The following is a 26,275-nucleotide window of genomic DNA, read 5'->3' on the forward strand; positions in this document are numbered from 1 at the left end:
GAAGTAGGACTCTCTGGAGCGTGGTATCGAATATCATTCCCAAGAATGTCAGGCGCTGGTTCGGAACCAGGTTGGACTTTCTTGTGTTGATGATTTAAATGAGATTGGCTAAGGCCTGTAGTGCCTGAGATACTGTTTTCTGAGCTTCGTGTAAGGATGATGCTTTCAGGAGAATGTTGTCCAGGTAAGGTGTGATCGATATGCCCTGGATCCTGAGTGTGGCTGCTGCTGCCATTACTTTTGTGAACACTCGCGGCGCAGATGTTAGGCCGAATGTAAGGGCCGTAAATTGGAAGTATTGGTCTCCATAGGCAAGCCTTAAGAACCTCTAATGGGGAGGGAAAATTGGGATGTGCAGGTATGCATCCCGAAAACTTGTTTGGTTTCATTCCTGTGATCACGAATCAAAGAGATTCCATTTTGAAATGTGCTGGATGGATGAATGTATTGTTTCAAATCTAGTACCGGTCGATAGGATCCGTCCTTTTTCGGCACAATGAAGAGATTTGAATAAAAAATTTTCTTTTGGTGGGACTGGGACTTTTTCTTGCAGGAGGTTGGCTACCACTGTGAGAAAGGCCCTCTTCTTCTGAGGTTCAGCTGGAACCCTGGATATTAAGAAGTGAGGGGGTAGTGTGGAGGTGAGCTCTAAGTGGTAGGCCTGAGATACTATCTCATGGACCCAGGCGTCTCGAGTGGTCTTTAGCCCAACCTATTAGAAGAAGAGAAATCTGCCCCAAACCGGTGACTGTGAGAGAGGGTTGATGTAGTCATGCCAAAGAAGGACTTGTCAGAATACTTTGATTGAGTGTGTCTGGCCTGCCGAACAAGAGTTTTCCCTTGAAGGGAATACTGGTGTGAGACTTTTTGGAAGACAGATCCGCTGACCACTGTTTTAGCCAAAGAGACCGTTGTGCAGCTACTGCCAAAGCTGACGTGCGTCCAATGCCTTGTACTGTGTCCAAGGACGCTTCCCCCATACAATCCGTGGCCTCCTTAATCTGCAAAGCCGTGTCCAGAATTTCATGTTGATGTTTACCTGCTGAAATATCCTCTACTAGGGTGTTGGACCATGATTGGAGGGCCCTCTAACCCAGGTTCTCGCCTGCGGCTGTGAATATGGAACGGAGAATTGAGTCATTGAACGACGAAGCATCTGGGACTGGAAGAGCTGTGGGGAGGGAGTAGTAACCCATTTCTCTGTGTTCTCCTTAGGAAAGGGATATAGTAGTTGAAAACGGCGATTGACCTGTGGGAGGGAAGGGAATATTGAAGCCAACTTTTTCAGGCGTTAAAATAAGGAGGATTGTATGAAGACTCAGATTCCTTAAGATTGAGGCATTTCAGGACAGCAAAAATTAGGCTATCTATGGCCTCTGAAGATGATTTTTGCAATTTCTCTTCCTCCTCAGCTTGGTCTGAAGGGATCTCTCCCTCACTAAGCGAGGCTGGAGTATAATTGTCACAAAAATGGTCTTTACGCCCTGCTGGTAGGCGTTTGCGGAATTTGGAGCACGCTAGGTATTTTACTTTGGAAAAGGTTTGTTTGGACCTAACAAAGGGTCCTTCTGAATTGCCTTCCACCGTGTTCAGAATGGCAAGGGTTAACCTCCGATGTAGCAGCTGTGATCCGTGATGCTGTCTCAAGTTGAGAGCTGGCACCTTTGTCAAACTGAAGTGCAGCCTTAGAAGCAGCCCACATGTCCTTAATGTACTGAATGGAACCGGGACAAAGTGATGTCACCCAGTTTGAGCGAGAAGAGGAATATCGCGGAAGCTCGCTGGGCGTCGGATGCGTTCCGCAGTAGAACGCATGGGTCTTTTGGCGCAAATCTTTAAAGACTGTTTCCGGCCTTGGAGAAAAGGGAACTGAGTGGGGAAGTAAGGCAGCTGTACCCTGGGCTCGAAGTGCATTGCGAGCGCGCGCGGGGGGGGTGCTGACAGAGACCACCTTGGCACCCGAGTAGACACCAGGTGTTTGGGAGCTGGCTATACTCACAGTCTTGAATTTTACATGCACTGGTCATCCGTAGGGGGTAGCCTGGATAAAGAGTAGGGATGCACTGAATACACTATTTTGGATTCGGCCGAAGTGGAAAACATATTTGACTTCCTTGTTTTGTGACAAAAAAATCACGTGATTTCCCTCTCCGTCCCTAATTTGCATATGCAAATTAGCATTCGGATTCGGTTCGGCCAGACAGAAGTATTCGGCCGAATCCTGGCCGAATCCCGAACCAAATCCTGGATTCGGTGCATCTGTAATAAAGAGATTCTCTACCTTGAGAAATGCTAAGACAGCCCCTTTTGCCAAGACCGAATGGCCGCAGAATTATTATGTCTCTTTCAAATCAATATTCTGTGTAGAGCAAAATGACAGACATTTATAGCATGGGGGCACAAGGGGGAGGAGTCAGTTTCTGCCTCCTAGAGGTGGATGCTATGCCCCAAGGTCTCTGTGTGCCACAGACACCTATTAGAGAAATTAAAAATTATAAGCCACTGTATAAGGCTCATGGGACACAAGATATGTTCTCCGCAGGCACAGATGCGCCTAAACCTGACAGTGTAGCCTGTTATTTGCATTGCCAAATATCTACCTGTGACTGCCAGTAGATTTTGGCCAAAAATATGCTTTTGTTTTTAATCAAAATCTGTCTTGTCACCAGAGGTGATAACTGAATTCCATTCATGCAACTATTAACACTTCTCCACTGGCTGAAAAATGCAGTGGAGAAAAAGACTGGCGTATAATACTCCTAAAGGCAAATGTCAGTGTGTGGCTACTGTATAGCAAATAATAAAGCAAACCTTAGCGTCATCACTGCAGCTAGTATAAATCAGGCTTATGGGAAAGCTGTTTTCTTCTAGAAGATGCAGCATTTGGTCAAGTACCAGAGCAGTACAAGCTTTTCCTTGTAGTAAGCGGATTATCGACTACATCTGGATTTTAATTTAATGATGGTGTCACATAAAGTAGAATGTTGATACCATAAGTCCCTGGAGAGCCATGCCTGGCCTTGGGTCTGTGGTTCGACAGGTATGTGCTATACAAATATTAATATGAAAGGGGAACTCCACAAAAACATAACTTAAGCTTTTTGAAAAGTAAACATAATTTCAAGCAACTTTGCAATATACATCAATTAAAAAATATGCAGACTTTTCATGATTTTTAATGGTTTCTGACAGTTCCCTAAGCCTAATTCCCTGTTCTGCTGCTGATCTGCCGGACTACTTTGCTGAGCTGGCTGACTACTGTTACTTTGTATCAACAGCTAGCTCTTCTTAGCCTGCATCCTCTAAAACTCACAATTCCCTGCACATGTGATTTCAATAAGGAAAGGAACATCACAGTGCAATGCATTGTGGGTTATGTAGTTCCTGCATGCTGTCTGTAAGCTGTGGATAAGTTGTTACAATTTGTAACATCAGTGTTTTAGTCCCTACCATGATTTCAAATGATGCAGAAAGAGAACTGTTAAACAGCTGGATTTCAGCATAGAAAATGGCATTTACTGTATGTATACTTTTGGAAGAAACAGGTAACTGTGAAGGGTATAACAGGGGCTTCTGTGTTATGTGGGCCTCTTTATTAAATTTTGGTTTGGAAACGCGAGTTATTCTTTAAGTAGAAAGATAAATTAAAATGTCTTTATCTTAGTGGATAACAAGCCCTAATAATACACTCTTTTGGTGGAATTTATGAAGCAGGTTGTGATATTAATGGGACAGAGAGTGACATACTCACAGTGGTTACTAAGGATGTAATCTGTGTGACACACACACAAGTAACTTCCACCATATTCCATGCACGATCCGCCATCTGGACATTGTGAACCCATGCTGCACGGTAGCGAGGTGACCTCTGGGGAAAAATAAACATCACTAAAATCTTTATGTTGCTTAAACAGGTTGAGTGACATTATTACTAGCAACTTGCTTCCCTGTGAATGCCCTTATATTAAAGAGCAGCATAAAAAGCTTCCTATTTTGAATACAAAAAAATGGTCTTAAGGACAGAACTATACAGTTATACTCACTATAATTTGTAATATAGTACAGTATATCGAGCTACTGTATAAAGACATTTAAAACAAATGGCTCTGTGGAGCATATTAACACCACAGTTCACAAGAGGGAACTTTCATAGCTCTCATTTTATTTGTGTTATATAAATATGCCTATAAAAGAAATCATATACAAGACAACTTTAACTGTGTTGAACTCTTTTTTCCATTCTTTGATTAATATATACCTTCGGCTATGCTTTGGGCTAAAACCTTTGCTCTAGATACAGTAGATAGCTGTTATCACTTGAAATATAAACTGCAAAGTAGATGCCTATAAAGTATCTAAGGATTTTGAATACCCGTTTAAACACAGACTTATTTTTTTGGTCTCCATGTACATTGAAAAACATATATTTCACAAAAGAACAATGACAGAGTATTTATGACTCCGGTCAACTACACTCCTGTTTCTCAGACTTTTGGCTTAATGAATAATTATTGTTACTCGGGAGCATATTGAAATATATGGAAATTTGCTGTTGTTCATCTGTCTCACTGAACAGCCCACAGGATAATCGATTGGATCTTTTTTTAACATGGCTAAAATTGTGGACAAATGCCACAGCTCAGCACAAACAATATATGCCTGATGGAATCCATCTTATATGGGCCATCGGCTTCAGGAAGAATTAAAAGAATCATTGTGTTTCAGAATCCATCTTGTATTCTTTTTTTTTTTTTTTAAATGTGTTATTCTATAAGGCTTTCTTGCAAAGGTTAGCACCATTGTACACCCATGTCCTTGTGCCAAAATACACAATAACCCTAAAATGTGAAACTCTTAAGACACACTAATAAAGCTTTAGGGAGTAAAGGAAATGTCACAGAGTTCCATTTACCAAATGAGCGCTCCTTTATATCAGAACACCACACATTTATAATAAAAATCAATTCCCAGGCATATTTAAATACTTACAAGATATCCCGGGGTGAACAGCTAACAGTACTAATCAGACATTACTATGAAATCCACTTCACAAACCATTTATGTGACAGCATTTCTCTTAAAATGATCAGGAAAAAATAAAACCAGTTGCACAATCACAGCTCTTACAATGTGGCACATAGAATTTAGTGGCATAAAACACTTTTTATATGTATATAGGGTCACTTAATCAAAATAAACCTGGGAATTAATTTTTTAAACAAACTGATTTGGAAGGAAGAATGTCTCTTTTGGAGCCTGATGAGTTGGCAGGATGGCTTGGTTCAATCCATTCAATCACATACATTAATATTATGGAGAATTTACAGTAAGGCACCAAAGTGTGATAGCTGTGTGCCAGTCTGTATTTCCCCAACCCCAACATAACAAGGTTTGTTGCTTAATATTTAACTGTGCCTGAAGAAGTAACTTGTGTTACTCTTACCATATTCACAGAGAAGCCCAAAATGTCCAGGCGGGCAGTGACAAGTGCTGTTTCCATCTGCACATCGCCCTCCATTCCTGCAGGGGCAGTCATCGGACACACCTGAGGCAAACTCATGACAGAGGGCAGATCACTAAAGCGTCATCACAGTGTTACACGACAGGCACATATCTGGTAATTTAGAGCACATTCTCAATACTGTATCAGCTATTGTTATCCAATTCCACAATCACTCACAGTGGAGCACTGTTATAGAAAAATGAGAAAACCTGTTGGATTTTAAAGGCTATGCTGTTGTAAGCAGAAATAAATCCTTCATAACCGTATTGGATGTTCAGCAAAGCGAAATGTGGTAATAAATGGTGAAAAGCAGGTCGTTGCTGCAAAAGTTGAGGTGCTTTTATTTTGAACACAAAATATTTCGAGCAAGAGCGAGAAACCAAAACCGCACACACGTATTGGATGTTCATGTAGACATCAGAAATTCAGTTACTAACAATTTAAGGCAGGTTCAGTGCGCTAAAGAAAAGCCAAATTCCTCTGTTCCTAAGGAGATACACTATATAGTGTATTAACTTCTCTACATGCGGTAGGGTGCAGGGTTGAAACTACTCACGTTTACGTGAAACTGCCGAAAAGAACACCTTCACATTACACGCTTGAACTGTACCTCCCTTGTGAGTAGTTTCAATCCTGCACCCTACTGCATGTAGCGAAGATAATACACTGTATAGCGTATCTTTTCTCCTTAGGAACAGAGGAATTTGGCTTTTCTTTAGCGCACCAAACCTGCCTTAAATTTACATTACATGCAGACTAGTGGGTCCACTTTTTTATCTGTGCAGCTTGTTTGTTTTACCCTGACTCAGCTCGGAGTTTCCTAACTGACTGTCAGTTACTAACAAGCCTGAGATACTGTCTGGAACACATAAAATGAGCAATAAGTTATCAGATTTCCATACTGAAAAATAAACGCTGAATGCTGCAAGAGAGAACAATATTACACGTGGGGGGTTATTTATCAGAGGTCGAATTTTAGAGTAATGTAATTTTTTAAACTGTAATAAATTTGATTTTATTCACAATTTGAATGGTATGTTATTTATGAAAAAAATGTTAATGTCCAAACCGAAAATTAGAATCGAATTCGAACCTAGTTTTCCTCCAAAAAAAACCTCAACTTTTGCGTGTCAAATTTTGTTTTTACAAGCATCAAATTTCTTTTGACACACAACATTTTTTTTAATGCAAAACATTTTTTTACGTGAAACATTTTTTTTCTCCCATTGGAGTCTATGGGAGTCATTTTCGATGTAAAACTTGGCAAAAATTTGGCTCATCTCTACTATCTTCCAATAGTTCAAGGGACCTCTGCAATTGACTTCTACATGAACTTGGCAGGTTTTAGGTGGAGAATAGTCGAATCAGAACTGTTTTCAGGGTCGAGGTGTGTTAAATCTCACATTCAAATTCAAGTTGGTGGTTTTAAACTAGAATTTGACCACAAATTTGAATTCGAATTTATCATTCGAACCTTAGTAAATCTGCCCCATGGTTTGCCAAGTTTTACAGGGGTGTCTCAAAATTCTTTGGCACCAAGGACCTCCAAACTGTATTGAAGAATCCGTTATTACCCAAGGGGGCAGGGAGAGGAGCTGTGGATGAATGGCCCCAGGCACCGCGGAAAGCCTGGAAAATAGTGAAATAATTTATGGATGTCCAGCATGAGACCCTCAAGCTGTTCCTAAGCTGCAGGCCCAAGTATGTCTCAAAAGGATGGCCAAATACATCTTGATGTTCAAACAATTCTTTCTTAGATTAATTATAAATATTACAAATATTCTTTTTTGTTTTCAGGGTGTCCCTTGCAACACAATTTAAAGAAACATCTTATGAACACTATATTATTCCATTTATATTCATATTCCTTTACAAGTAGAACCAGAATTAAGAAGATGCAGTGCTCCTTCTTTGTAACACACCCTTTTATCACCCTTTTGCTACCTGCAAGTTACATTGTCTATGCCTTGTATATAAAGGTCATTGTAAAAGTAAAAACTCTAGATGTGAGACATGGGTCGGAATGAATGAAGGAACAAATCTCTCAGATACTCACGGTGCTCGCAGTGCATGCCACTGAAACCTGTGGGGCAGTCACACGAGTATCCTCCTTCTGTCTCCCTGCACTCACCTCTGTTCTCACAAGGATTTGATGTACAAGGGTTCGGTATCTCTAGAACAGAAATGTCAGAGACAGGGTGAGAAGAAGAAATGGCAGGCTGCAGAACAGCTGTTTACACAGGAATGTCTGTAGAGTCAGTGGGAGATGCTCACCTGTGTCACAGAGCACCCCAGTATACCCCTGTGGGCACATGCAGCTGTAATTAGCACCCACATCAATGCAGGTTGCTCCATTCAGGCAGGGAGAAGAAAAGCAAGGGCTCAACTCTAAAGGAAAAAATGCAGAGAAAGTGAAACCTCTGATCTTATACAATGTGTGATAAAAACATCAAGTATCCCATAAATCAGGCAGCATAAGGAAAATGGTTACACATAAAAATAAAGTGAAATAATCATGAGGATATTACACTATTTAATAAAGGAAGGAAATACTAAATCTGTTAAGCAATACTGTTTGAAATGAGCCGATTTGGACCAAATGTAGCCTCTGTTACCACCAGCGATGGCTTTTATTAATTAAAGTATTCATTACATTTACTGGACCTATTGCCTTATAACATAACAGTTTAATCACTCACTGGCTTCCTGAGAGCAGCTGTAAACCAGTATACTCAAGAAAATGATATTTTCACTCCAGGATGAAATAGCTATAAAGAAACCATGGAATAAAATGTACCAATCCAAAACTGGTCATGCAGCCCTGAAACTACTTAACTTTCAGCTCACAGTATCCTCCAATCAGCCTCACTGAAGAACAGAAAAAGATGGAGGGTGGTATCCCATCCTCCCATCACATATTTGAACTTGGCTGTCATGTTTGTATTTAACCAATGGGAATCAACATTTCTAAAGTTACCTGTAATAGATACTAACTAACCCAGCATAATGCCATGCTGACTTATTTTATGGAAAAATCATTTTTTCAGTACATTTTCAGCATTTTGTTCCAAATAACATTAAAAAAAAAAAACAAGGAAACCCCAGTTGCCAAGCAAACCAGATAATATATGCCATAGCTGTATATACACAAACAACTGCTTGACTAAACCTGAGACTGCTACTACTGAGGTTTACTACTGGTCTGAAAAATAAAGAAGCTTTTCTTCTACATTCAGACTATCACAAATTAGTGATTACACCAAAATACTATGAAAAGAAAAAAATGCAAAATCAAATAAACGTTACAGAGTGAGCTTTACAAGTACAACAAAATAATACAAAGCCATGTGTACCAAACAAAACATTCTAAACCAGAACATTCTGATATTTACTGGAACACTACGATGAGTAAAAAGCACTTTTTACAAGTCTGTTGAGTATTAAATCAGTGTGGAAACTGTGTGAAACCTTCCATATAACAGTTTCCTGCTGATCCTAGGGAAATACTGTATTATTTTGCTTCCAAGATTGACGTCTATTGAGAATTGTTTTCAAAGGATATGCTAACCAAAATGTGGGCCTAAGCGCGTCGTTCCATATTTCCGCAGTGTATTACGCGCTTGTTGTGGTCTGTCCCACATCCTCTATAATGTGGCCGAATTTACTCAATATGCTCCTGTAAATATACTCAAAGTATCTCATTTTATTTAGAGGTGAGGCAAATCTCTAGAATGAAAGTCTAGATTCTTTAGCAGAACTTGGCTGTTAAATGTCAAAGAGGGGAATAATATGCTAAAGATCCCCCCCAAAAAATAATTTGTTGACTCCCCCACCAGTACCTTGATTTGACCTTAGAGGACTTTCATGCCCCATAAAGGGGGGTCTAAATCAGAGAGAGCAGTCCTTCCCAGAGGCATATATGTAGGCCATCACTTACAACACAAGGTTACAGACATTCCTGAATAACAACTAGCTGTTTCATTCTATATTCTATAGGAGTAGAGAATTTGCTACTAATATTATTATCAGCAGCAATGTGCACCTCACACCTCAGCTATAGGAGATGGCCAACATTTCTGAAATCTGTCACCCAGTAGTACCGAGTTACCATAGCAGCTTTTATTGCAATTGGCAGGTTTCTAAGGTTATAACGGCCACTGTTTTCATAAGTGACTCCTGTTTATGCAGTTATCATTTTAATAGTAACTTTAAAATCTTTCATATACTATTAATATGTGACAAAACAGTCCAATTGTTACACCCAACCTTGCCTGAAACCTATTTCCCGAAATTCTTAAGTTATTAAATGTTTCTGGTAAACAAGGGGGATTATTTGAAACTATTTTTCTCCCAACTTTTACCTATTAAATTTTACCTATCACTTTCTTTTTCCCTTTGGCCCTCATACAGTGGCCCTTTAATTCTCAACTTTTGCTTAACTCCCCAAAAATGAAATACAGAGAATACATTGATTCAGGTAATTTTCTCAAAATGAGAGAATCCCACACAAACAAACTGCATTGCCATTACTATAAACCTGGAACATATGCCCCAGGACATTTATAGACTTAAGATTTAATTTTTGTTTTTTAACTTTATTGAAGCAGGTGGCCAAATACAAGCCAAAGCAAGAGTTAGGTTAGAAACACTACCCCTTATGTCTTTAGGTTCTGGGCAAGTCCATGGCCACCATAGGCCTTTAGCAGTTCTGGTCTGTGCATGAACATTTGTTCATCAGAAAACTCTGGAATATTAAATTTCAATTTCAGGCTCCCATCTTTAATGAATAAGGATGAGGCACACAATTTACATGTTTTTGTTATAGGGATGCACCGAATCCAGGTTTCGGTTCGGGATTCGGACAGGATTCGGCCATTTTCAGCAGGATTCGGATTCCGCCGAACACTTCTGTGCCGCCGAACCGAATCCAAATCCTAATTTGCATATGCAAATTAGTGGTGGAGAGGGAAATCGAGTAATTTTTTGTCACAAAACAAGGAAGTAAAAAATGTTTCCCCCCTTCCCACCCCTAATTTGCAGATGCAAATTAGGATTCGGTTCGGTATTCGGCCAAATCCTTCGTGAAGTGGATTCGGTGCATCCCTATTTTGTTATCATTAATACATATATGCAAAGCGCTGCTGTATGGGTGTATACATCGAACATAAAAATTTTTTATAAACATGTTCATTTTGCACATCTATACTACAGCTCACAGTTGACTAATGGGAATATCAACTGAAGAATGTATTATTATAATCCTCTTGCAGAGATTTCCCTTGCATTAGTAAAGTAGCGGCAACTTTTACTAGGGATGCACCAAATCCACTATTTTGGATTCGGTCGAAAACCCTGAATCCTTCGCGAAAGATTCCCGAACCAAACCAGAATCCTAATTTGCATATGCAAATCAGGGGTGGGAAGGGGAACATTTTTTAACTTCCTTGTTTTGTGACAAAAAGTCACGTGATTTCCCTCCCCGCCCCTAATTTGCATTTGCAAATTTGGATTTGGCCGAATCCGAATCCTACTGAAAAAGGCCGAATCCCGAAGTGAATCCTGGATTCGGTAAATCCCTAACTTTTACAAAAGACTACACAAAAGAGTCTAGAAGTGGAAGTGCCCACTGTGGTAGAAACCTGGATACAATTACGCTACTGTTTATGTTTGTTGTGTTGCCTTTAACGTATTTGTTCTACAATTGTTAGTGTGGGTTTGTGCCATAATTTTTATGAATTAAAGTTTTTAGTTTATTCAAATACAAAAACTATTTTTAACCGAACATCACAAAGAAAAGCAGCTTTCTGGTTTCATTACCTGTTTCACAGTTTTTTCCCGTAAAGCCCTCTGCACATGTACAGCTGTAAAAAGCACCTTCATTATTACAAATTCCTCTATTCAGGCATGGCGAGGAAAAGCAGGGCTGGATCTCTGGGGTGAACAGAACAAATATTTTGTGTTAAAAAAACAACACGCTTGTATTATCAGGTCATTTGTGCGGCACATGTTTAGAACAGCAACTATCTTTAAACGGAAATTAAAGGCTGTTAAAAAATATGGGGGAAGTGGTCCCTTGAGCAACTTAAATGTCTAACCTGTCTCACAGTGCAAGCCAGTATATCTCTGTGCACATAAACAGGCGTAAATAACTCCCAGGTCCTCACAGGTCCCTCCATTCAGACAAGGGGATGAAAAACAAGGCTTGATCTCTGGGGTGGATGAAAAAAAAAGAAATACAATAAATCTGTAGGATGACATAAAAAATAATGAATGTTACATTCTCAAGAATAAAACACTTTCCCCCATATCTAATAAAAGTCACTAAGTTTGCCCAGGAGCAGTAACCAATAGCAACCCATAGTATATTTGCATGACCAGTAAATGCTATCTGCTGATTGGTTGCAATGGGTTACGGCTCCTGGGCAAACGTAATGCCTTTTATTACATAATCCCATAAGTATGTGTATTATTAGCACCATGTTTGTAAATAGTAATTACTTTGCAACTATTTTCCTATTTTAGCGCTATAAATGTTAATGCATGTGAGGGTCAAAATGCTGCTAATTACTATACTCCGCATAAATTGAAATTGATTTATCCGGCCACGAGCGATACGTGCTGGAGATGCAAAGCCGATACTGGCACTCTCCTTCATGTTTTCTGGTCCTGCCCGGATCTTAATAGCTACTGGTCTGGAATTCTCCAGCTCAGCTCGCAAGCATTAGGTCGAAGGATACCCCATACCCCAGAACGGATTCTTTTGTTTTGGGTTAGGGACCCCATGGCGGACGTTTCAGATTTGACTCTAGAAAGGCACTTACTTAACGCGGCCAAGATACTTATCCCACGATTATGGAAATCCCCTCTGGCTCCCACTTTGAAAGATTGGGTTGGGAAAGTAAATGAGATTGTGAAATTTGAGGAACTTTCCTCCTCTACGGAAAAACAACTTACCAACTTTAGGAACACTTGGGTACGCTGCTTTTTGTTCAGGGACACCACGGAGTACAAGCGAATACTGAGCTCTTAGCTGTTCGGTATTTCTGGTTATGTTTGTACATACTGCATGTCTAGAGATGTGTGATTTTTACTTTGCTGTGCTATGTGTATTGAATATTCCCTCCCCTCCCCTTTTTTTCTTTCTGTACCCCTGCTGCTAATTACATGTCGCTGTTTCCCATAGAGAAGCACGAAACAACTCAACAATGATGTGAGTATATGTGGCCAACTTGCATCAGTCCGCCCTAAGTAGCGCATTTCCTACGCTATGTCAGTTGACAATTACCCCACAATTGATGGGCAGATTTATCAAAGGTCGAATTTCCAATTTACGTGAAGTTTTTTTTTTCCATTAATAAATTCGAATATACTCACAAATTTGACCGTCTTTATTCGATCGAATATTCCCAACCTGAAAAATTTGAATCGAGTTTTCCCTCCGAAAAAACTCGAACGTCAGGAAGGCAATTAACATATTCAAATGGTTCAATGGACCTCTACCATTGAAATGAACTCGGCAGGTTTTAGGTGGCAATTTTCTAATTAGAACTGATTCTGTGGTTGAGGTTTGATAAATCGCACATTCAAATCTAATTCTAATTGAGTGATTAAAATTCGAATGTGTGAATTTTGACACCAAAAACAATTAGAAAATTTGAATTTACTGTTTAACCCTTAATAAATCTGCCTCTGAGGGGTAAATTTATCAAAGAGTGAAGTTCCGCCACTAGAGTGAAATTCCGCAGCTCTCAATTCATTTCTATGGGATTTATCAATGGGTGAAAGTGAAAGTTCACCCTTTGATTAATATGCCTTTAAAAAACCCCATAGAAATGAATGGGGAGTGGCGGCATTTCACTCTAGTGGCGGAACTTCACTATTAACTTCACTCTTTGATAAATATACCCCTTAGTGTATGAAGCGCTTGCACAGTACAGCCCTATTCTACATTTATCTTTACTGCCCTATGTTGTTAAGCCTAAGGACGTTTTACATTACCCTGTCCTCTCTGAAGAAGAATGACTATATATAACATCTGTATACCAAGGACCTAATGTCCACTGAATACATAATAGTAGTCTAAATGAAGGTCTCACCTGTCTCACAGTGCATCCCTGTGAATCCCTGTGCACACTGACAGCTGTAAGTAAAATCCAAATCTCTGCATGTTGCTCCATTCAAGCAAGGAGAAGAAAAGCATGGCCCCAGTTCTGCAAACACAAGAGAATCAATAAGCCAGATCAAAGGTGATTCTGTATTAGCTAACAGACTGCAGAACTGAAAGAGTTGTTCAGTGTAGCTACAATGACAGATAAGAAGGGGGAAAGCATAGGAAAACCAAATAGCTCTATTACAATAACCCTATATGTTTGCTTTCTTTATTCTTACTATTTTAAAACTGTAAAAGGTAACCACTCATTGGTTGGTATGAGATGCAGGCCTGGAAAAATGTTGTATGCATTTTAGCTCTGTTGAGCAGAGCAGCATTGTAACTTTGACCATCAGAAAGTCTGACAGTAAAAATCAATAAAACAATTTAAATAAAAGACAGTAACCTCCTAGCTTTTGCATTAAACAATATACTTTGTTGTAGGTTAATGGCAAATATCCTTAAATAAATCGTCTCACCTGTCTCACAACGTGTACCGGTAAACCCCTGTGCACACGCACAGCTGAAAGTACTGCCAACATCTTTGCACAATGCCCCATTCAGGCAAGGGGATGAAAAACAGGGTCTTAACTCTGGAAATAAAAGACAGAATGAGATGGGTAACCAAATAAACAACTATGACTATGGCTAGCACATATGCAGGGCTGCACTATTTGCAGCATGCAGGTGCCTTTTTTTTATATAAAAGAGAACTAAAGCTTAAATTTAAAAAAGTAAGTTGAAAATGCTGCACATTATGTTTTTGGATTTGTATCAGCCCGAGGCAACCGCAGGGAAGATCTGTGCTTTCAATTACCTGAATTTAGGATTGACTAAAATGTACAGTATAGTTATAATATAAATGTAGCAATACATGGCTGATTAGTAGTTAATTTAAATTCATATTACATTGCAGCTCAGAAGCCAGCTCAATGAGCATCAGAATTTAATAATCATCCCTGTAGCATCAGCTTCTATGACAGAGAATCCTTATTTTCTGCTTGATGATTTCAAACATCCCCTAAGCTTAGCTTGTCAACAGCAGTCCAGAGCCCACCGTGCATGTGCAGTGTCCAAGATGGTGAACTCCTCTGTACAACTTTGAAGGCCTGGATCATTACTGTTGCAGAAATGCTGAACATCCAAGCTGGCGCAGTAAGTTCAATATATAAAGTATGTAATTTCTACCCATATCCATTTTTAGGGATTAGTTATCCTTTAAGGTTATGTTGTGCTGATAAAAAACTGCTTGGTCTGCTTAACTATCAGAGGTAAATGACTAAAGTAAGAAACAGTGAACCTGATATCATGCAGAGCCTCAAACTTACTGTGCACACCATCCTTTTTTCAAAAACTGTATCAGGCTACACTAGAGCAGGTGTACATTTGCAAGCTCATTGCTCTTCATATTAGCTAAGCCCAAAGATGGCTTGGTTACTTTACGCTAACTCACCATCAGGACATATGTCTATCTGCTATGTTATCCATCAGGTTTCTAATCAGTTGCAATGAAGTTGTACAGAACAACTAGAGAGTTTGACTTTATCTACTTCACCTGTCTCACAGTGGATTCCAGTGTAACCGTCTGTGCAGATACAGCTATAACCTTCGCTCATGTCTTCACATGTTCCCATGTTCAAACAGGGATTAGAAAAACATGGTCTGATCTCTGGAAATAAGGGAAGAGCCATCCAGTTGGTCAAGCAGAACAGGACTTTTTAAGGGTGTTATGGAGATCTTGTGTTCCTTGTACATTAAAAAAAATACATGACCCCATGGGTTACTGAACCATGCTCCCCACCATCCTTTGGCAAATAAGTAGGGGTCTGGAGAGAAGTGGCAAACATAACACATGGTTACATATTACAATGGGTTACATGTTAAGCTACAAAAGTTACTCTGCAGACCACATCATTAGAACAGACACAAGGGGCAGATTTGTCAAGGGTCGAATTTCAAAGTAAAAAATACTACGAAATTCGACCATCGAATTTAAATACTTCGAATTGGAATATCGAATTCAAACTTTTTTCATTGAATTTGGCTATCCTGCGGTCAAAGTAAAATCATTCGATCGAACGATTAAATCCTTCGAATCGAACAATTCAAAGTATTTCAGCGATCCATCGAAGGATTTTTCTTCAACTTAAAAAAACTTAGAAAACTGCTCTAGAAGGTTCCCTTAGGCTAACATAGCACTTCAGCAGGTTTAATTTGGCGAAGTATTGAATTCGAAGTTTTTTTAAAGAGACAGTACTTCGATTATCGAATGGTCGAATATTCGAACTATTTTACTTTGAATCGAAGTCGTAGTATCCTATTCGATGGTCGAAGTATCCAAAAAAATTACTTTGGATTTTGAATATTTTTACCTTGAAAATTCGACCCTTGATAAATCTGCCCCTTAAGGTATGCAAAAAAATGGTTTCAAAAATATAACAACAATGTATAATTGCAAAGTCATTAAATTAAATTTTGTAAATTCTTTATTTTAAGTATTTTCAGAAATAAAGGAATGGAAAAAACATTTAATTTAGTACATACCAAACACAGTGTCCAAAAAAAACAACAGCACTCAGGCTTGTAAGGCAGACAAGTTTGTGTGTGGGAGAATACCCCAATGTTTCGGACACCAAGTAACGGGTATTCTCCCACACATCAACTTGTACAAGCCCGAGTACTGTTGTTTTTTTTGGACACTGTATTTGGTTTGTACTAAATTATATGTTTTAATGACTTTGCAATTATACATTGTTGTAATTATATGCTTTATTAAACCATTTATTTGCATACCTTAAGTGTCTGTACTAATGATGTAGTGTGCAGAGTAACGTTTGTAGCTTGTAGTATTTTTTGGCTCTATTTCAGTAGGAGCCTTGACTCTTGCACCCTTTGCTAAATTTGTATAAAGGGAGTGCCCTCCTTTAATTGTCGTTTAAAGGGTTACATGTTACCTATACAGCATTATATCGGTATCTGTCTAGAAATCATATATACATCAACACATGATATTAACCTTAGATCTGGCACATGCTTGCCTGGAAGCCCAGTTTAATTTCCACCTTCACTCCCACCTCTCATTCTTGTCACTGCAGTCTCTCCAGTTACTGTTCAATGAATGCTATTAGAACCTCACCTGTCTCGCAATGCTTTCCAGTGAATCTGCGCGCACACTGACAGCTGTAAGTCTCGCCGACCTCTTTGCACACACCTCGGTTCAGACATGGAGCTGAAGAACACGGCCTAATCTCTAGGAAAATAGAAAGTACACTTTATTACATATACAGGTTAAGGGTTCATTCTTAATTGATTGCGGATTTATACACAAAGGACATATAATAACAGAGGGCCAGTCTCCTTTTTGTTTTAGAATCAAGGTGTAATAAGAAATAGAGAGAAATACCACACTTGACTGCACATATTTCCATTTGTAAAACTATCCTGAAAGTTACCGCTCACCCACTTTTTACGTTTTAGAAGCATTTCTAGGACACTTGCTATTTAGGACCCAGCAGGAATTTTGCTCTTGGTGAAGTATTTCAGGGTGGATCAACTATTATAATCTGCAAATATAAAGTCAACTGACCATGGATTTACCCACAGTACATTTAAGAAACACAAAAATCCACCCTATATACAAATCAGCATCCCTAAAATGTAATGTTACATTTACTGTTATTGACACAGCGCATGCATAGTGCTTATTGGAGCTTGTTTGGACGCAAGTAAAATTATATGAATTGCATCAATACTCTCCTTTATTGCCCGCTACACTTTGGTTGTAAATAAGACTTGTAAACTCAAATTTATCTCATATTTTTATTAAACAAAGTTCAATCAAACTCCCATTCATAATTTTAGCTTATTTATTAATAAAATAGCTTGAAAAAGTAGGGTCGGGAAAAACACAATAAAATTGAGCGAAACCCCGAATCAAACGAATTTTTCAGATTTGATGCCCGAATCGCTGTTTTTTTTCAGGTTATCACCCGAAAACCATGAATTTTTCAGATTATCAGATGAAACACAGCACAGATCACGATATCTTCAAATTGTATAAAGGACATATCCCATTGACTTATAGATAACAAGTTTGAGATGGCGGATTTTTGGATTCAGACTTCTTGCAGCTTCGGGGTTAATAAATCTCAAAAAACTTTCTTTTTTCCCCTCTAAAAATGCAAGTTTTTGCCCAAAGAACCTCAACCAGAAAATATCAAGATTTAGTAAATAACCCCCTAAATGTAGTAGACAGTCACTGAAATATATAAAAATCATGTTACAGAATATTATATTAAGTGTTGTATGTTCAAAACCAGTTCCAGGGCAAAAAAACAAAACAAAATAAGCTAAGTAATATAGCATTCCTCTTATTTGATTGTGAATCCACAAATGTTTCAGTAAAATAGCAATCAGTTCTAAAAGGCGACTGTATTATAATCTTATATCCATCTAATGTACAGTAGGGTCGTGTTCTTCAGACTGCGAGGCCACCCTCATTGGCAGCACATATCTATATAAAACTGTAATTTTGCAGCTATAGCCTCAGTTATTTGGGGTGATCTTGCAAATTTGAAAAGCTTTGGTGTTGATGTGGCAAGCATGAGAGTAGCACCGCAGCAAGTAATACATTATCCCCTGTAAGTCAGCATTGTGTTAAGTGAATCACCTTCTCAAACAGACCATAAAGATTTCATTCAAGAGGTAAGTAAAAACATATACCTGGGAATGCAGCAGATACCACATTCATGAACCTCAGTTAATATAATGCCACAATGGAGTTACTGAGTGTAAGGTCCCTGTTCCTGGAGCCAACTGTTTGTGTAGAACACTGCATAAAGCACAGCATGCAGACATTTGTGATTTATGGGACTTTTTTTTAGTTGGACCAGTGCTGAAAGTAGAATTCCTCAGGGTTATGCCCTTGAGCCATTTCATTGAAATGCATTCATTAATTAATGACTTTGAATTTGGCACTGAGACTTGCATCTCGCTGCTTGCCAATTATACATATTTATACAAGGTAATAAGATCTGTGCATGATGTTACTACCCTACAGAAAAATCTAGATGAAGTGGTGAACAGGGCATCAAAATGGCAGGTTAGGATAGATATGACATTTTACATCAATGAAGAACAAGTTCCTTACAGTAAATTGAAATGCATTAGAGATAAGAAAAACGCAGCAGCCATCGTTATGGCAAAAAAATATAATTGTTACCGAAACCCAAAAAGTCTGACTACCACTTGCTTAAATGCTCTCAGGGGCTAGTGAACTCTGGCTGCCAGGTATATGTCAGGATTAGGGCTCTTACTGACGAGCGTTTTTACCTGCGCTCCCCTGCGGTCCGTTTTTCGGCGTTCAGCCGCAGGGGAGCGCAGGAATAGACGCGCTGTACTCACACAGGCGCATGTAGGTGCCGAACGCAGGTTGAGACGCAACATGCTGCATTTTTCCTGCGTTCGGCGCCTACATGCGCCTGTGTGAGTACAGCCCCATTTGAAAAAATGAAATGCGTCTATTCCTGCGCTCCCCTGCGGCTGAACGCCGAAAAACGGAACGCAGGGGAGTGCAGGTAAAAACGCTCATGAGTAAGAGCCCTTACTCAGACTGGGGCACCAAAGGCCCACTAGAGAACCTGAAATCAAGTTCCCACCAGCTGGAGCTCTAAAACCTTTTCTTTTAAAGGAGAACTAAACCCTAGACATGAATAGGGCTAAAAATGCCATGTTTTATAAACTCAACTTATTGCACCAGCCTAAAGTTTCAGCTTCTCAATAGCAGCATTGATCCAGGACTTCAAACTTGTCACAGGGGGTCACCATCTTGGAAAGTGTCTGTGACACTCACATGCTCAGTGGGCTCTGAGCAGCTGTTAAGAAGCTAAGCTTAGGGGTCGTCACAAATTATCAAGCAGAAAATGAGGTTTGTCTGTAATAAAAGCTGATGCTACAGGGCTGATTATTAAATTCTAATGCTAATTGTAATAGTTTCTGTACTGCCATGTAGTAATCATCTGTATTGATTACTAATCAGCATTATATTGTGACATTTCTATTCTATGTGTACTGTATATTTTGAGTCAGTCCCTAAGCTCAGTAAGTGACAGCAGCAAAAACATGTGCAGTGAATCAGCAGAAAAGAAGACCGGGAGCTACTGGGGCATCTTTGGAGACACAGATCTTTACTGCTAAAGGGTGGTTGTCTTGGGCTGGTACAGAAGCCCAAAACATAATGTACAACATTTCTACCTACTTCTTTAGTTAAACTTTCCTTGTCCTTTAATTGAGAAAAACCACAGTATCCCCATGTTTGAGAGGTTCATTGTTCAAATTATTATAAAAATTTTAAATAAATACATGTGACTGATCAATATAGCCTAGAAGGCACTGATGCTATATCACTGAAGTCTATAGGAAACATTTTATGCATAGCGATATCACAGTTACCAGTGGGACAGCTTTTAAGAAGACACAATCTGGACTAATTCTATGAAACTGTAAATGAAAAGGTTAGATGTGCACTATCTATTGAGAATCTCCTGAAAGTGCAGGTTCAAGAGCTGATCAGGTCATTCTTAACTGAAAACTAGGTGCAAACTACAATGATAACATTAACTATTTTACTGAAAGATCACTAATGTACAGGCAAAAAATGTCTTTCTTGCTGATGTGACAGAAAAGGAAAGAAATTTAGTAAAACTGTCTCTGTGTTTGTGTTAAGTATAAAATGACAACTCAAATAGTTAAATGACAGCAGTGTAACAACAGAGATATTATTTAGATCCCACTTGCTGCCTTGGGGCTCCAGGCAGATCTCCAATCTATAAATTCAGTAGGAATGACTCCTGGAGAATAAAACCAGATCTGGGGACTCGCAAGGGTCTTTTTTTTAAGTAGGATGTCATTTCTTATCATTTGATTGGGTGCTATTCCACTCACTTTAACACCAGATTATATTATTCCCCCATACTTTTATAAAGCACATCCAATTTTGAGTGAACAGATACATTTTTCAAGAAAGCCCTTGGTTCTGATTCTATAGGAAAGACATTCCGAATAAAGTTGCATATAAACTGGAGAACAGGAGAGCATAGCTTGTTCAAACACTGTGAAAATGGCACAATACTCCTGAGGGAATAAATAAGGTTTCCGGATTTGGAGATAAGTATCTAATCTAGACATAATTGAAAAATGCTTTGGGTTTGATGTTTAATAAGCACAGAATAAATCCAGTTCTGCTAACAAATGGGTTGATTACAAAAAAAATCAAATTCCATGATCGCATTGCAAACGAGCAGGGCAGGGGGAGCAGGCGGCCAAGCCAAAGGGCGAAGAAAACAAATATCCGGCCCTGGGAAGAATGACACATCCTGGATGAATTCAGTTGTCTTGCATAGTTCTGTGTTATTGGCAAACACAGATATATTGTTTCCAATACCCTACTCCAAGTCATTAATGAACAAGTTAATAAAAGTGGACCCAAAACAGAACCCTGCAGCGCACCATTTAGGACCCTAATTCCAAACAGAGTATGTATGCCAAGTACTTTCTGTATGCAATGTTCTCTATCCATGTACAAAGCACCACCGAGATGAACAGAACACTGTCCAACTTCCTACAGCATAAAAAGTAAGTAAGCTGTGATGTCACCAACACATTTACCAGCTCAAACATCCAGCAGTCAAACTTTGCTCTTATCTATTTGTGCTCATTCTGCACATTAGAAGAGTTCCTTATTCAGAGCTAGCTATATATTAAGTGTTGTATAAACATGTCCTCAGCTTAAGTCTCTTTCTCCTATCCATTTATAATTTTGAATAGAAAAGGTAAATTCCCATGGGCAAGCCACCTGTTTCACAGTGCATTAAGGAAAATCCCTGAGTACACTGACTGCTGTAAGTAACACCAGGCAAGGAGATGAAGAAAAGGACCTGATGTCTAGGAGAAGGCAAAAGCTGAAATTACAAAGCACAGTTTAGGTTGAACATGCAATGTGCACAACTACTGTCATCTGCAAACACCTCACCTGTTTCACAGTGTATTCCAGTAAATCTTTGCCTGCACATACAGAAGTAACCAGAGCCCACATCTTCACAGCTTCCACCATTCTGGCAGGGAGATGATAAGCAGGGTCTCAGTTCTGGGAATTTAAAAAAAATAATAATTAAATAGAAACTAACCATAAGCATTTTCCTTTTTTATTTGTCTAAGGAAGACATTCAGGGGCTGATTTATCAAAATGTGAGTTTAGATTTTGATATATATATAAGAACTCACCCACTTGTATTCATTCCTAGGGGATTTTTAGAATCATATTTATCAATGGGTGACAGTGGGGTCAGGGGCTCCCACCAATGAGGCGAGTTGAGAAACTTGCATCAAGCGGCAATGCCGGAGAAGTTTCCAGGGGAGGCAAAAAGCTGCTCCTGGTACCTTTAAGAGCCATATAACTGGTTTTTACACTGGAAATTCAGCTTTACTATTGCGAGAGAGCGTAATTGTGCTCTCTGCATTAGTGTTCCTGCCTCCCCTCCCGACAGGTAAGCCGGCTAGGGGGGGGCGGCATTGCATGAGCCGCCTCAGGCCACACTTTCATTAGATTCGGCACTGGTGACAGTTAGAACTCACCATCTGATAAATATGCTACCAAAAATCCCATAGGAATGAATAGAATGTGGACGAGTTTTTAATTTATTAAAATCAAAACTCACATTTTGATAAATCTGCCCCTAAGAGAGGGCTGTATATTTATAAACCTGTTGTTTAGTCTTCCCTGTTAAAAAAAAGGCTCTAAATTTGTAAGTAGGTACCTAAAGGCTCATATACTAAAGTGGTACTACATGCAAAAGATCTTGTGCAGTTCACAAAAAAAAAACCACAATGCATTTTACCCTGCATTCCATTTAAATTATGCACACAAAAAGTGTATGAGATGCAACTTGTGGTGGGTTTATACGTATGGGTGCAAAACCTGTGCTGGTTTGGTAAATCTGCCTGCAGTTGTGGAGGCATCAATGTGTATGTGAGACAGCATATGGTGTCAATAAGAGGTTGTGCAAGTACAAGTAACAATGGGTGCAACATAAAACACGGCACATGGACTGGCTCAAATCTGTGCCAATATTTGTGCATAGTGCTGCACTTCATGTTTATAAATGAACATTCTAGTATTGTGTGGTAATTCTCTGCATGCCTTGAGCCATGGCTTAGGAGGTGGGGACAACACTGTTAGGGCTGTGGCCAGAGCAGAAGGAAGCAATAATGGAATTCATGGGAAACAATAAGTAAAACAGAATGAAATTTGCACATAGCCCGTTCAGGAACAGAAAGTTCCAGAGTGGTTAGAGCATATACTTGCTCAATTAAGCAAATAATAATCCTGAGGTAAAGAGAAGGATGATTGAGACAATCCTGTGCAAGTGTTACTCAAAAGGATTAGGTGAATGTTAGGCACTTCTCTAGAATGTCACATATCATTACATAGATACTTTGGGTTAAAAAATATGTGGATGAAGTACCCCACATTAGAGAAATAGAAAACACTGGCTAACTCTGTGCCTTTTAAAGGAGAACTAAAGCTTAACTAAAGAAGTAGAATGAAATGTTGTACACTATGTTTTGAGCTTCTGTACCAGCCCAAGGCAACCACAGACCTTTAGCTGTAAATATCTGTGTCTCCAAAGATGCCCCTGTAGCTCCCCATCTTTTTTCTGCTGATTCGCTGCACATGCTCTGTGCTGCTGTCACTTACTGAGTTTAGGGACCCACTCACAATATACAGTACACATAGAATAGAAATGTCACAGTATAAGGCTGATGGTGACCCCCTGTGACAAGTGTGAAGTCCTGGATCATTGCTGCTATTGAGCAGCTGAAACTTTAGGCTGGTGCAATAAGTTAATTGTAAAAAATATGGCATTTTCAACAGTATTCATTTTTAGGGGTTAGTTCTCCTTTAAACAGATCTGCACTGAGCCTATAGTTTGACACAATTTTGTACCACCAAATACAGAGACAGTACTTACAATGCCAACCGCAGTCATTTATGAACAAATAGAACAAAATCATAAGGTATCCCAGTGGTCTAACTAAAAATGTTCCCTTTATTATTGTAATTTTAGTTAGTTCTCTGTTCACGGACAAACAGTATGTTCAATGCCAATTTTTCTTAGCTTAATTAGTACCTTTCAGTATGGAAACCCATTATCCAGAAAGCTCCCAAAATACAGGTATTATATTATTCACTACTCTGGCCTCCCCTAGGGGGTATGACCCGCAGTCTGAGAACAATTGGTTTGAGTTGTTCTCAGACTGTGGGTCATTTCCATGTGTATGGAAAATACTTTTGTTTTTATCTTGGATTTATCAAAACACTTGGGTACACTGATCAGCTACACCAACATTTTTCAGCTGCTTGATATAGTAAATTTGAATCTGTCCCCATCAGCTTTGGGGGTAGGCCCAAAGCTGATGGGGACAGTTTCAAATTTACTTCTAAGATATGCAATTACCTCTCTCATTTTTACATCAAAACAACTAGAAATACTCATTGTAGACTATGAAGGAAAATACTAGACTGCCCTCAGTTGCACATCATAGGAGTATGTCTCAAATGCCAGAGGGATTAATAGATTAAATATGAAGGTAAATTAATTAACGACATTGTTCCACCAGTCAATTTGGCAGAGTTCTTCTAGCGGTGGTGCTACCTTTTGTGTCTCATTAAACCCTGGGAAGGAAAGTGAGTGATAAAATGCTCACCTGTTTCACAATGTATTCCAGTGAATCCCTGCACACACACACAGATGTATCCAGCACCCACATCCTTGCACACTCCATTGTTCATACAGGGAGATGTAAAGCATGGACTGGGTTCTGGGGCAAAATATAATAATTATGTGATCAACATGTAAAAAGGTATGCTATGAAATGATTCTTACAGCGCCTTTATTAAGAAATGCCTCATTGAGGAGATGCAGACAACATTTTCACTGAAAAAGATAACTTACTAATAGATAGGGGGCATTTTAAATATATGTAAATACATGTCACTAATTAGCAGGTTATTTTCACAATGTGCTTAATTGGTCGTATTCTCTATAACTTGTATGGCTATGATTAGAGTTGCCACCTTTTCTGGAAAAAATACAGGCTTTCCTATGTTTTTAATATTCCTCCCTATTAATATCATTGGCATGGAGTATCATTTGTAACAGCCAGGCTAATAAAATACCAGCCAGGTGGCAACTCTAGCTATGATTCCTGTAATAATGGATGAGGAATGTGTATTAATCACTGCCTGTTTTAATGCAAGTGGGCTGGTGCTGTGTGTACAGAACATGCTTGCAGGAGTGTTTATGCAGTCGTTTTACTGGTATGTTGCATTCATAATTTTGTATTTCTTGGTTAATTGTAGCGCATATAAATCCGTGGAATGGGTAGGCCGGTGACATTTATAGTCTACGTGCCAGCGGCTGTTTTGATCCTGGTTTTTAAAGGGGGCTCCAGCCAAGTGCACTCCAGGTCAATCAAAGTAATACACTCTCTGCAGTCTCCTTATAGCTAGCACCAGTAAGGCAGATGAACAAGGTCTACCAGGGCTAGGTCACCATAGGTGTTTTCTCTGCCAGCATAAATTGCAGATGCACTGCCTTCTGCCTTCACATTATTATGCACTGACAAACACAGTATCTGCCATGACAAAGCCCTTATGACACAGAGACAAGGAATATTTTTAAACAAACACAAATACACAGAGGGTATGGTAGTACCCTGGCATTGCTCTCTATGCCTTAAAGGAGAAGGAAAGTCGTTTAGCACTTGGGGGTGTCAAATGTTAGGCACCCCCAAGTGAATGTATTGACTTTCTGCTCTTATCAGCAGAAAACTGCACTGGACCGGTGGGTTATACCAGTGAGCACCACGGAGCGATACTCTTCTGGCTTCTTCTTTCTTCAAATTTCCCAGGACAGACGCATGCGCAGTAGAATGAAAAAGCTGACTTTTTAGTTAAAGTTCAGCTTTTCACTCTAATGTGCAGGTGCAACCGCGCACTGAAAGAAGAAGCCGTAAGAGTATCGCTCCGTGGTGCTCACTGGAATAACTCGGGCCAGTGCAGTTTTCTGCTGCTGTGAGCACAAGGGTTTCAGGTAAGTCAATACATCCACTTGGGGATGCCTAACATTTGGCAGCCCCAAGTGCTAAACGACTTTCCTTCTCCTTTAAGCATTTATTACATTTGCTAATATTAGAAATGCACATTACTTTGTAATGTCTTTCTAGCAGGGGGATGAACTATAATGTTTACTATATACCAAGAGTAGTAAATTTTCACCTTTTTCACAGTGAATTCCAGTAAATCCCAATGTGCAATGACAGCTAAATCCAACACCAACATTTTTGCAGGTCCCGCCATTCAAACAAGGAGAGGAAGAACATGGCAAGAGTTCTGCAAAGACAGAGTATAAAGGTGGGGTAAAATGTCAGTATTTGTAAGATGGATAGTAAAAAAAAAGACCTATTTTAGTACTTTTGCCTGAGGAACTCAGCATCAGTACTTGTCCTATATTTTACGATTTCTTTGTATGCTGTTAAGTTTTTTAAACTTACCCTTCAAAGGG

At 39.2% G+C, this 26,275-nt stretch overlaps 1 protein-coding gene across 4 annotated transcripts in view; it reads right to left on the minus strand.

The window, feature by feature from the left end:
* The window catches only part of sned1.L (sushi, nidogen and EGF-like domains 1 L homeolog), an 83,763-nt gene that overhangs the window by 25,611 nt on the left and 31,877 nt on the right, over positions 1–26,275 (minus strand). For 3 of the 4 annotated variants that reach the window (XM_041563416.1, XM_018263867.2, XM_041563418.1), the window contains exons 8-20: positions 25,990–26,103; positions 24,417–24,530; positions 21,682–21,795; positions 16,789–16,902; positions 15,208–15,321; positions 14,132–14,245; positions 13,600–13,713; positions 11,599–11,712; positions 11,321–11,434; positions 7,778–7,891; positions 7,560–7,676; positions 5,444–5,545; positions 3,752–3,868 (exon numbers count right to left, since the gene is read on the minus strand). In XM_041563416.1, coding sequence (XP_041419350.1) covers positions 3,752–3,868; positions 5,444–5,545; positions 7,560–7,676; positions 7,778–7,891; positions 11,321–11,434; positions 11,599–11,712; positions 13,600–13,713; positions 14,132–14,245; positions 15,208–15,321; positions 16,789–16,902; positions 21,682–21,795; positions 24,417–24,530; positions 25,990–26,103 — 1,476 coding nt within the window. The remainder of the gene's footprint in view (positions 1–3,751; positions 3,869–5,443; positions 5,546–7,559; positions 7,677–7,777; positions 7,892–11,320; positions 11,435–11,598; positions 11,713–13,599; positions 13,714–14,131; positions 14,246–15,207; positions 15,322–16,788; positions 16,903–21,681; positions 21,796–24,416; positions 24,531–25,989; positions 26,104–26,275) is intronic. The other variant, XM_041563417.1, reaches the window with a different exon arrangement.

The sequence above is a fragment of the Xenopus laevis genome, chromosome 5L (assembly GCF_017654675.1).
Source record: "Xenopus laevis strain J_2021 chromosome 5L, Xenopus_laevis_v10.1, whole genome shotgun sequence".
Classification (NCBI taxonomy): Eukaryota; Metazoa; Chordata; class Amphibia; order Anura; family Pipidae; genus Xenopus; species Xenopus laevis.